Source organism: Arvicanthis niloticus, chromosome 29 (assembly GCF_011762505.2).
Source record: "Arvicanthis niloticus isolate mArvNil1 chromosome 29, mArvNil1.pat.X, whole genome shotgun sequence".
NCBI lineage: Eukaryota > Metazoa > Chordata > Mammalia > Rodentia > Muridae > Arvicanthis > Arvicanthis niloticus.
The window spans coordinates 2,560,138-2,573,012 of record NC_133437.1 but is presented as its reverse complement, the minus strand read 5'-3'; the positions used below and the strand labels follow the sequence as shown (position 1 = coordinate 2,573,012).

Here is a 12,875-nt window from a genome sequence, read left to right as displayed (position 1 = left end):
GTAGCTGCAAAGCACAAAGGCAATGGAGACTAACTGAGGTTACAGAGGAAGAGCCCAACCCAATCTGCCATACTTCACAGAAGAGATCTGAACATACCAAGATGCAAAAACACAAAGGTCAGATCAGGCAGCATACAGTGAGAAGTTGACCATCTAAAGCCAGTAACACTGGCCTCAGAAGAAACCATACTTAACAATTCTTTGATTTTGGACTTCTAAACTCCAGAATTTTGAGAAAATAGGTTTCTGTTGTGGTATTTTATTATATCAGCCCTTGTGAACTAAACCACAGGCCCTAACCTGAATACTACTTAACCACATGAACACATGCACACATAAAAAGATCCTTTGCTCACACAGTAACTCGGTGATTAACAACAATGTCTATGTTCAGAATGCATAAAACAATGAAGAGATGCTGCCGGGGCCTGGCAGGCCACGCCTTGAATCCCAGCACCTGGGAGGCAGAAGCAGGTAGATTCTTTGTGAGTTCAAGGCCAGTCTGGTCTAAAAAGTGAGTTCCAGGACAACCAGGGTTTGTTACATAGAGAAACTCTTGTCTCAAAAAAACCAAAAAAGGAAAAAGAAAAATTAAGATGTACAACATTTTCTTTATCCATTCTTTAGTTGGGGGACATCTGGGCTATTATAAATAAAGCTGTTATGAACATCGTAAAGCATGCGTCCTTGTGGGCTGGGGGAACCATTCTTTGATTATATACCCAGGAGTGGCACAGCTGGATCTTGAGGTAGAACTATGCACAATTTTCTGAGACAATACCAAATTTATTTCCAAAGTGACTGCACAAGTTTGTACTCCCATCAGCAACCACATCCCCTGGTTCCACATCCTCACCAGCATGTGCTGTCGCTCAAGTTTTTGATCTTAGCCATTCTGATGGGTTGTTTTGATTTGGATTTCCTGAAAACTACGGATGTTGAACTTATCTTTAAGTATTCCTCAGCCATTAGAAATTCCTCTGTTGAGACCCACAGTTTGTCCTGCCTCACAGTTTGTCCTGCCTACCAGATGTGCAGGAGTAAAGATAAAGCAGAAACTGAGGGAATGACCACAAAATGACTGATCCATATATACACCATGAGAGAGACCACCCCTGACACTATTAATGATATTCAGCTACACTTGCCAACAGGAGCCTAGCACAACTGTCATCAGAGCGGCTTCATCACCCAGCAACTGATGGAAACAGATGCAGAGACTCACAACCAAAGAGTAGGCAGAGCTCATAGAATACTGTGGAAGGGTGGGAGAAAGGATTATAGGAATCAGAGGGGTCAAGGACACAAGAAAACCTACAGAATCAATTAACCTGGGCCCATAAGGGGCCCACGGAGACTAAACCCCCAACCAAAGAGCATGCACGGGACAGACCCAGGTCCTTAGCACATACGTGACAGTTGCACAGCTTGGTCTTGGTGTGGTAGTCCTAAAGTAGGAGCAGGGGCTATCTCTTAGTCTGTGGCCTGCCTGTAGATCCCTTTCCCCTAACTGGGCTGCCTCATCTAGCCTCAAGAGAAGATGGACCTAGTCCTGCTGCAATTTGATATACCAAGGTCTGTTGACAATCATGGGAGGTCTCCTCTTTTCTGATGTTAAAGGAAGGGGTGGGGAGAGGAGAGAGGAGAGTGGGGAGGGGAAGCTGCAGTAGAGATGTACAGTAAAATAATTAATTAAACTAAAAAGGTTAAGATTCCAGGAAAAAAAAAAAAAAACAGTAAAGCAAAGTGCAGTAAAGTGAGAACTAGCTGATGACTAACTAGTTAGTAAGACTGAGAAGACTACTATTAGAGAAGAAACGGGAAGACGGGCTTTTACCCATGTAGAATCAAAGTATAATAAATTAATGAGTGGCTAAAAGCTGACTGACTTCAGCTCAAAATCAGAACTTTTAATACTTAAACCTCCACAAGTGTAGAACAAGCTGTTCAATGTAAGGTTTCCCACCAGGGAAGATGAAGCATGGGCTGGACAAGCCAACAGGCAGGACCATTATAGGTCCCTCTTAATGTCAGATGAAAAGTACTAGAAACCTCGTCAGTTGTAGCAGCACTTTGAAACCGGGTCCCTTAAATACCTGTCTCACCAACCCACTGCAGTACCTGCTGTCACTGACACAACAATTACAGAAAGAAGAAAAGGATGTGCTTCTGCCCTCAGAACAAGGGCCTGCAGAAACAAAGCCTTCAAGGATGACTAGTGTTCAAAGAATCATTACTATGCAAAAAAAAAAAAAAAGTAATTTTTATAAACTAAGCGCCAGTTGATATTGTTTCTGTAAAGTATGTTCTACATTCCAAATTAACTCAACACAATTCTGGGGAGCGTTCCCCGTTTAGGAGGCAATCTACGTAGATAAGCTTTCTCACCCTTGCAAAGTTATTTAACCTCTGTCTGTTTCCCCATCTGCAAAGTAGTCCAAATGAAGACTAAGAGTGTATTCCACATAAAAGCGTGCTACACAGTAAATCGTAACAGAACGCTAAGCACATACCGCTCTGCATTAGATGTGTAAGGTATTTTCTTTATTACAATTAATCTGTACAAAACGCTGCCAGATACGAGAGTTGAGATTTTAAATAAATAGCACTACTCTTCCTTTTCCTGCCAGAAAATCAAAACAACTGGTGTAATGTACAATTATATATACCTGAAACTTATCAGTGAAGAATTTGACTTGGAGATAGAAACGTGCTTCTTCCAGAATTCTCCAAAGGAATCTAGCAATCAAAAAAGGAACAGTTGATTACTCTATGCCCAACAATGTTACTACAAGTATACGTCAATTAACCGCACACTTCACACAGCCCGCATCTGTTCCTTTTAGAACCGGTTCCTTCCCCCTCCCCCCACCCCTTTTGCTACTCCAAAGACAAAGAACACCTAAGCTTTTCCTTATCTGGAACCTGAAACTTATTAGGCCCGCTCTTCACCCCATACGAGCACAATCCTTACAGCCCGGCAAAAAGCAGCAATACAATGAGGCAGACTGCATGACTAGGATCCCGAATCGCCGCAGAGATTAAAACCACTATCCAGACCACACCTGAGGTGACCCAGCCTAAGGTCCCATAGGAGCATAGCCCCATCCAATTTAAATGACAGAATCACTGCCACCTCATCACCGCCAAGTTCACTATGTCAGGGAACATTCAGGCCCAAACAAAAGGAAGACAACCTTTAACATCGCGCCCATGCCCAATCCTTTCTCCCCCTAAATACCACTTCAACTGCCTTTAGATGTCAACTTCTGCCAAAACCGAAAGCAAACAGAACCCACCTGGGTATATGGGACTGCCACACAGTACAAGTCTGGACAACGCATGCGCACTTCCCCAGGCATCGCTTGAGTGAGAACTGGCAGAGCTATCATTAGCTCGAAATTTGATTAAAACGGTCTTTACATGGGCTGAGCGCGATTCCTTTCCTGCGCATGCGCCTGCTCTTGGCCTGATGGGAGTTGTAGTTTCTCGGTGCGACTTATAGTTAAACTTTCGTATTTGGAACCCAAACTACTAGTTTTAGAGTCCGGTCTCAGCTCATAACTGGAGAGCAGGCCATAGGAGACTGGCTCAGCGGCCGCTTCTGAACGTCCAGGCCAGCGATGCTGCTGCTGTTGGTGTCAATGGTCGCGGCGTTGGCGCTCGCGGCACCGGCCCCCGGAACACAGGAGAAAAGGCTGCAAGTGGCCCAGGCGCCCAACGTGGTGCTAGTCGCCAGTGACTCCTTCGTAAGTACCCAGAGGACGGAACACTGACATTGCCCACAGCCTGAGGAGAAACGTCACAGGGAACAGGACCCTGGGGTTGAGAGGTTCCCGCATGCGCACAGCTGCAGCACACTTGTGCACACCAGTAAAGTAGTAGTAAGAAGCGGGTCTCTAACTCATGGGCTCTAGCAGTCCTGCCTCAACCTCACCAGCAAAGAGTACACCTGTTCACCACCGGAACAAATTAAGCATTTTTTTTTTTGCCATTATTAATATTTAGCCAATATCCAAGTTCAATTCAGTTTGAAGGAAAACGCATTGTGCACTTCCATAAAACTGTATTCGTTTTCCAGAGTCACATGTCAGTCGCCTACATTTACAAAACTTAGTGCTTGGTTGAGAAATGAAGGAAACTTAACTTTATTCTCTAGACCAGCAATTCTCAACCTGTGGGTCTCGATCCCTTGGGAGGGTCGAGTGACCCTTTTGCAGGAATGAATGACCTAAGACCATTGGAAATATCAGATATTTACATTACAATTCATAACTAACAAAATTACAGTTATGAAGTAACAACGAAAATAATTTTATGATTGGGGGAGTATAATTAACTGTTGCCGCTTTAAAAGGTTGAGAACCACTAATCTAGACATGTTATAATTGTGTTAGCACTGATTTAAATGTTAGTTGTTATAATTAAATCTACTTTCTTATATATTAAAGAAATTATATATGTATGCATAATTTTAAATTTGAATTAAATTCATATGGAAAACGAAAGGCCCTCGAGTTGGGAGAAAAAAAACATGAAAAAGAAGACTGATTTTTAAAAACTTTTAAAAGATTTATTTATTATGTATACAATGTTCAGCCTGCATGTACACCTGCTCACCAAAAGGGGGCACCAGACCTCATTATAGATGGTTGCGAGCCACCTTGTGGTTGCTAGGAATTGAACTCAGGACCTTTGGAAAAGCAGCCATGCTCTTAACCTCTGAGCCATCTCTCCATCCCTAAATAAATAAACAAATAAAATTTAAAATAAAAACTTATGACAAAGCTACAATAATCACAATAGTATTTTTCAGGCAGAGAGATAAATATTCAGACCAGTAGAATAGATTTAAGAGTCCAGAAATAGCCGGGCGGTGGTGGCGCACGCCTTTAATCCCAGCACTTGGGAGGCAGCGGCAGGTGGATTTCTGAGTTCGAGGCCAGCCTGATCTACAGAGTGAGTTCCAGGACAGCCAGAGCTATACAGAAAAACCCTATCTTGAAAAACCAAAAAAATAAAAATAAAGTTTCATAAACAAGTAGTGCTGGAAAATTAAATATACACACGGAAAGGAATAGAGTTGGGTCCTGCCTTCCACCATGTGTAAAAATGAATCAATGATTTAAATGTAAAAGCTAAGGCTATAAAACTCCTTCAAGACAATGAAAGTCTAAATTGTTATAATCATGGATTAGGCAATTTAAAATGAGCCAAGGATTTGAAAAGACATTCTGCATAGAATATACACAGATCGCCAACAAGCCTATAATAAGAAGCTTAGATCCATTAATCATTAGGAAATGTAGATCAAACCAATTGATCCCCATAAGGATAGCCAGAATCAAAAGGCATAAAAATAGGAGGAAGTTACGTGAGAAGATACGGGAAGAGCCAAGGAAAGGGAGGAGGCATTGTGTAAGTAGATATGATCGAAGTGTGAAACTGTTGTTATTGGCCTGTTACTTTTTACAGTTAATATATAAGTTCTTCAGTACACACACACACACACCATAAACAATAACAAAATAACACACCAAAAACAATGTGGTCAGTGTGTAGATGTGGTCAGCATGTACATGTGGTCAGCGTGTACATGTGGTCAGTGTGTACATGTGGTCAGCGTGTACATGTGGTCAGCGTGTAGATGTGGTCAGTGTGTAGATGTGGTCAGCGTGTAGATGTGGTCAGTGTGTAAATGTGGTCAGTGTGTAGATGTGGTAGTATTATTCAGCAACGAAAAAGGAGATCCAGAACTCATGCTTGTTACAATGTGGCTGAACCTAGGAAGCCGTGTTCTCAGAAGAAATGATGACAGACTATAATTTATATGAATCCATTTATATGAAATGTCCAAAGAAAGCAGCTATGGAAACAGACAGCATGTTAGTACTTGCCTCAGCTTTAAAGGAGTCCAGGGTGAAGGCTAAGGGTTCTTCTGAGAATGATGTAAGTGTTCTAAATGACTTTCTGGCTACACTAAAAACCTTTGAGTCGCACATTTTTAATATGTAAGTTGTATATAAATTATATCTGTATAAAAAGCACTTCTGCATGGGCCTTAGAGGACACGGGGACCCCCTGCACCCCTACTTCCATTCACACTGCATCTCCCCACTGCACCCCTGCTTCCACACACAGTTCACCTCCCCACTGTACCCCTGCTTCCACACACAGTGCACCTCCCCACTGCACCCCTGCTTCCACACACAGTGCACCTCCCCACTGCACCCCTGCTTCCACACACAGTGCACCTCCCCACTGCACCCCTGCTTCCACACACAGTGCACCTCCCCACTGCACCCCTGCTTCCACACACAGTGCACCTCCCCACTGCACCCCTGCTTCCACACACAGTGCACCTCCCCACTGCACCCCTGCTTCCACACACAGTGCACCTCCCCACTGCACCCCTGCTTCCACACACAGTGCACCTCCCCACTGCACCCCTGCTTCCACACACAGTGCACCTCCCCACTGCACCCCTGCTTCCACACACAGTGCACCTCCCCACTGCACCCCTGCTTCCACACACAGTGCACCTCCCCACTGCACCCCTGCTTCCACACACAGTGCACCTCCCCACTGCACCCCTGCTTCCACACACAGTGCACCTCCCCACTGCACCCCTGCTTCCACACACAGTGCACCTCCCCACTGCACCCCTGCTTCCACACACAGTGCACCTCCCCACTGCACCCCTGCTTCCACACACAGTGCACCTCCCCACTGCACCCCTGCTTCCACACACAGTGCACCTCCCCACTGCACCCCTGCTTCCACACACAGTGCACCTCCCCACTACACCCCTGCTTCCACACACAGTTCACCTCCCCACTGCACCCCTGCTTCCACACACAGTGCACCTCCCCCCTGCACCGCTGCTGCCACACACAGTGTACTACCACTGTTGCAGCCACACAGGTTCTCATTTGATGAGGTTTCAGAAGGAAATAGTGTGACAGAAATGTAGACTGCGGAATCTCCCAAGAATATAACTTGGCCTAAAAGGCGCACAAGATGCTAAGGCCTCGCCATAGCAGATAAGTCATTTTTTGACTCTTTAATAGGATGATGCTTTTCCTAGTTGGCTTTAATTGTCAATTTGACATTGCCTAAAGTTATCCAAGAGGAAAGCTTCACTTGAGACATCGCCTAGAACACTAGATCACACTGACCTATGAGCATGTGCGGGAAATCTTAATCAGCATTTCTGTTCTTGTGATAAAGCATTGTAACTGAACACGTGCTGGGGAGAAGGGTTTGTTTCATCTTTGAAGTGTCAGGTCACACTCCATCCAGTCAGGCCTGGAACTTAAGGCAGGAACTGAAGCAGAAGTCACGAAGGAAGACTGCTTACTTACTGGCTTTGCTCCTTGTGGCTTCCTGAGTCAGCTTTCTTATACAACCCAGGATCACCTGGCCAGGAGTAGCACTGCCCACAATTAGGTGAACCTTCCCACACCAATCATTAATTAATCCCATATTAATCAAGAAAATGCCCCCACAGACTTGCCCACCAGCAATCTGATAGAGGTGTTTTCTCATCTGAGGGAAAATGCCCCACAGACTTGCCCACAGGCAATCTGATAGAGGCGTTTTTTTCATCTGAGGTTCTACTTCCCAAATAGCTCCAGCTTGTGTCAAGTTAAAAAGGAAGAAAAGGGAGATTGTCTTGATTATTCACTGATACAGGAGAGCAGGGAATGTTGTGGGCATCACTGTCTGGCAGCTTAAGTGGTTCTGGGCTACATAAGAACACTAACTGAGCATAAGACTGTGAGTGACCTAAGCAGAAACCAAGCCGGCAAACTGTTCTACTCCGTGTTCTACTCCTTAAAATCTGACTTAATTCCTGCCCCAACTTCTTTCAATGATGGACTGTAGTCAGAACTAATAAATCTTTCTTCCGAAAGTTGCTCTGAGTCATGGTTATGTTTGTGACAACAACAGAATCAAACTAGAACAATGCTTATAATCTAAGCTTTTCCTTTGATCCTCCTTGGCCCAGAATGAAAAGGAACTAAATGCCATGTCATAATTCAGAAACAGCAATCAGAATTTATTGAAATTTATAGCTATATGTGGGATGCAGCTCACATGAGACTTGTCTCACATGCACAAAGCCCTGGGTTCAATTCCCAGCACCACACAAAGAGGGTGTAGTAATGGATGCCCGTGATCCCAACACTCAGGAGGTGGAGTCTGGGAATCAGAAGTTCAAGGTCATGATGGCAAGTCGGAGGCTGCCTGAGATGAGACCCTGTTTCAAAGGAAAAGGTATATATGCATACATATACACAAATACACACATATAATTCATATAAGTAATAAAATGTAGAGGTTTGAACAGGTATGGCCCCCATAGACTAATGTGTTTGAAAGTTTGGCCTATGGGAAATGACACTATTAGGAGATATAGCCTTGTTGGAGTAGATGTGACCATGTCGGAGGAAGTGTGTCACTGTGGGTATGAGCTTTGAGGTCTGCTATGCTCAAGCTACACCCAGTGTAGAATCCAGTCTCTTCCTGGCAACCTTCAGATCAAGATGTAGAACTCTCAGCTCCATCTCCAACACCATGCTGGCCTGTATTCTACCACGCTTCCTACCATGACAATAATGGACTAAATCTCTGAAACTGTCAGCCAATCCCAATTAACTGGTTTTTTTTTTTTTTTTTTTTTTTTTTTTTTTTTTTTTTTTTTTTTTTTTTTTTTTTTTTTTTTAATAAGAGTTGCCTTGGTCATGGTGTCTCTTCACAGTAATGAAACCCTGAGACATCAAAGTTAATTTGCTACTTTTTTTTAAATCTCTGTTACAGGGTGTAAGTTTCATGGATATGAAACTCTATTTTAACTCACAATTGTATATTCTTAGCTCTTGCAAGATGCCTGATACATAAACACACAGTCAAGCACTTAATGTTTATTAATATAATTTTAAAATTATTTCATCATTCTCCAAAAGAACTTTCCAAGAAGCTCTTTAACTTAATATATGTAAATGGATTTGAGCATAATGCTTTCGGTTTTTATTTGAGCACCGCATCCTTACTAACATACCTCTGTCGTTGCTTTTTATTCTTTTTGAGATTTTGAATAAACATGCTGAAGTCTTTTGGGTTGTGAATTTTGTGTTTAAAATGAAAGGAAATGGTTTTTTTTTTTTTAACTTAATCAGCAGTGGTTGAATTTCTTTATTTCAGGATGGAAGACTAACATTTCAACCAGGAAGTCAGGTAGTAAAACTTCCCTTCATTAACTTCATGAGAGCACATGGCACCACCTTCTTAAATGCCTACACTAACTCTCCCATCTGCTGTCCATCGCGTGCAGGTATGAATGTGCCTTTAATTTGCCTAATGTTAATGGAAAGAATCAGACCCCTAAAAAGTACATTCATGTTCAAAATATCATATGCAGAAACCTATCATAAAGTCATATTTCATACCTAATAAAAAATACATTGGTGTAACTGGTGTGTTCCAAGATAAGTGTTGAATGTTGGGCTCATTTGAGTTTCTATCTTGTTTTCCTGAAGAAAGACTTTTTTTTTTTTTTTTGCCTGGGATGCTGTCTTGTTCCATTTCATTCTTTCACTAGACTATCAAAGCAGATGAATAGACACTCATGAGTCAGAGAGCTCTGGTTCCAAGGGAGTCTTTCAGTGAGGGTTTCAGAAGGACTGGAACTCATCCCACAAAGGAGTCGGCAATCTCTCTGGAAGATCCTTCACGGGAAGAACCTCTATTCGTGTTTATCTAAAGTTTTCAAATTATTTTACATTGTATACTTCATCTCTTTCTCCTCTGTTCCAACTTACATCTATCACCAAACTGAGTGCTAATAACCTTGTTAACAAATAGGCATAGTTTTAGTGGTAAGCATGTCAATGACCATAAGCCATAAGTTTAGAAAAATGAACATTTGCTTTTAAGACTATTGTCTGAAAGTTTCTCTCCTATGCCTCTGTCCATGTGGTCTGTGGTTATCTGTCAGGAACAGTTTCTCTAGGAGCCATAGAGATCATGAGTAAAAATGTGTTTGCTAATTTCTATACTGTGTTGAATAGAATGAACCCTGAGCTAGGGTAAGGTGATTCTAAACCTCAGTGAACCCTGCAAAGGAAGTAACCCCGTTTCCCCAACCACAGAATGTTAAGTGTGCTACATTCCCCCACCGCAAACATGGTTGTCAATTGGAATAGTAAATGAAAAGGTGGTTAATGAACTCTGAAGTTCTCACAAAAATAGTTTTCCTAGGAAAAGCATATGACAAGGAATGATAGTGATACAAATGATTATTTTATTCTTACTGTAGTTGGTAATATTCTTCTCTTATTTATAAGTAATCCTCCTGATTCCATGAGCATGGTTATTATTAATAGCCCAATTGCAGAAGAAAACTAAAACAAAAAGGTTGAATAACATCAGAGAACATACCGGAACTATGGTTACTGGGATTCACACCCGACCTCTCAGACAGTATTTTCTTAGATCAGAAAAGAGGGGCTTGGAGTATGGCTCACTTTCTAAAGTGCTTCCCCCGTGGTCATGAGACCTGAGCTTGAGTACCCAGCACCCATGTATTTACAGCAACAGTAATAAGCTGAGTGTGACAGTGCATGCATGTAATGCCACCACTCACAGGAAAGTTCCTGGGGCTTGTGGCCAGCCAAGCCAAGATTCAGTGAGCTGGTGGAAGGAGGGAGGGAGAGGGAGAGAGGGAAGGAGGGAGGGAGGGAGGGAGGGAGGGAGGGAGATGCTTTTTCTCAGAGACTATTTAGGAAGACACCTAGACATGCACATGCATATACACAGAAAAGAAGGCCTATCCAGTCTACTGTGTCTGAACACAGAATGAGAAAAGGAAAAGAAACATTTATTAAACATTTAGAAAATGAAAGGGAACATATAGCATCCTTTTTTTCTCTTCTCTTCTCTTCTCTTCTCTTCTCTTCTCTTCTCTTCTCTTCTCTTCTCTTCTTAGAAACACCTAGCAAAAAGATACTTAATAGGAAAGCCCCTGAGGATATAAGGGAATCAAGGTCTACAATGGTCCGTGCACTAACTTACGGTTTCAAAAATTAGAAAAAAAAAATACTTACAGATACCTTTTATGACTAAAAAAGTACTAACAATGTTCAAGCCATAAATACAACAAATCCAGCCATAAATACAACAAATACCTTAATCAACCTAATCTCTAGGTCTTAGTGGGTCTATATGAAGAATAGATATGCTAACTCCTTGCAGGGTTTTAAGTGAAGAAGCAATGAGGACTGTCTGTGAACAGCTAGCTGGTGGGGTTTCTTATTCCAGATCACAGACTGTAGAACAGCCAGCCACACTGTCTGAGTAATTCCTTTAAAACTTGAATTGTTAAATTTTACCATCATCAGTCTTTTCTTTCATTTTTACATTTTTTTACTTTTTATGCTTTTTCGGTTTTTTATCTTTATTTTATTTTATTTTTATTCTTTTATTTCTCTTTTTTTAACCCCCAGCAATGTGGAGTGGCCTCTTCACTCACTTAACAGAATCTTGGAATAATTTTAAGGGTCTGGATCCAAATTACACAACATGGATGGACATCATGGAGATGCATGGTTATCAGACACAGAAGTTTGGAAAACTAGACTATACTTCAGGACATCATTCCATTAGGTAAAAATTAAATTAACCCCACGCCATCCCCTTTCGCACATTCACGAGCTTTTTTTTTTTTTTACCACTTACTTTACTACAAGGCTGAAATTAAATCTCTTAAGCCCTCAATTATGCCAATTTGACTAAAACTTAACTTTCTTTAATCTTCTTAAAATATTAAAGTTGCTAATATTTTGTTGTATTTTTCTTTTGTAAAACATTGACAGTGAGATTCAATCATCCTCCCTTGGGCCCTCCTATTTCTTTGGATTTGTGGATTATAGCCTGGTTATCCCGTACATTATACCTAATGTCCGCTTATAAGTGAGTACATATCATATGTGTCTTTATGGATCTGGGTTACCTCATTCAGAATGATATTTTCTAGTTCTATCCATTTGCCTGCAAATTCATGATGTTCTTCTTTTTAATAGCTGAATAGTATTTCATGGTATAGATGTACCATATTTTCTTTATCTATTCTTCAGTTGAGGCACATCTAGGTTATATCCTGTTTCTGGCTATTATGAATAAAGCTGCTATAAACATAGTTGAGCAAGTGTCCTTATAGTTTAGTGTGGCATCTTTGGGGTTTATGCCCAGGATACAGCTGAGTCTTGGGGTAGAACTATTCCCAGTTATCTGAGAAACCACCAAATTGATTTCCAGCATAGTTGTACAAGTTTGTGCTCCCACCAGCAATGGAGGAGTGTTCCCTTTGCGTGATATCCTTGCCAGCATGTGCTGTTTTGATCTCAGCCATTCTGACAAGTGTAAGATGGAATCTCGGAGTCTTTTGGATTTGCAGTTCCCTGATGACTAAGGACACTGTAATTTTCTTTAAGTGCTTCTTGGCCATTAGTAAGAGATTCCTCTGTTGATAATTCTCTGTTTAGTTCTTTATTCCATTTTTAATTGGGTTATTTGGTTTGTTGATGTCTTATTTCTTGAATTTTTTTTATTTATTTTGGACATTAATCCCTCTGTTGGATGTAGAGTTGGTAAAAATCTTTTCCCATCCTGTAGGCTACAGTTTGTCCTATTATTGTCTATTGTCTGCAGTTTCACAAGGTCCCACTTATTAATTGTTGATCTTAGTGCCTGACTATTGGCCAGTGTGTTCAAGGCAGTTCTTTACTCTCTCCTCTGATAGATTTAGTGTGTCCAGCTTTATGTTGAGGTCTTTGATCCGCTCGGACTTGAGGATTTTTTTTCTTCTTTTTTTT

General features: G+C 41.6%; 2 protein-coding genes across 15 annotated transcripts in view; one reads left to right on the top strand and one right to left on the bottom strand.

The window, feature by feature from the left end:
• The window catches only part of Skic3 (SKI3 subunit of superkiller complex), a 102,954-nt gene extending 99,516 nt beyond the window's left edge, over nt 1–3,438 (bottom strand). For 5 of the 11 annotated variants that reach the window (XM_076927028.1, XM_076927027.1, XM_076927026.1 and 2 more), the window contains exons 1-2: nt 3,300–3,438; nt 2,670–2,739 (exon numbers count right to left, since the gene is read on the bottom strand). The gene's annotated coding sequence lies outside the window, so the exon portion shown is untranslated. The other 6 variants (XM_076927029.1, XM_076927032.1, XM_076927025.1 and 3 more) reach the window with 5 other exon arrangements.
• A 172-nt stretch (nt 3,439–3,610) lies between these two features.
• Nucleotides 3,611–12,875, top strand: part of Arsk (arylsulfatase family member K) — a 34,215-nt gene continuing 24,950 nt past the window's right edge. For 3 of the 4 annotated variants that reach the window (XR_013108079.1, XM_076927037.1, XM_076927035.1), the window contains exons 1-3: nt 3,611–3,749; nt 9,208–9,337; nt 11,508–11,667. Coding sequence is in view for 3 of the 4 variants with exons in the window: in XM_076927037.1 (XP_076783152.1) it covers nt 3,624–3,749; nt 9,208–9,337; nt 11,508–11,667 (416 nt within the window). In the remaining variant the exon portion in view is untranslated. The remainder of the gene's footprint in view (nt 3,750–9,207; nt 9,338–11,507; nt 11,668–12,875) is intronic. The other variant, XM_076927036.1, reaches the window with a different exon arrangement.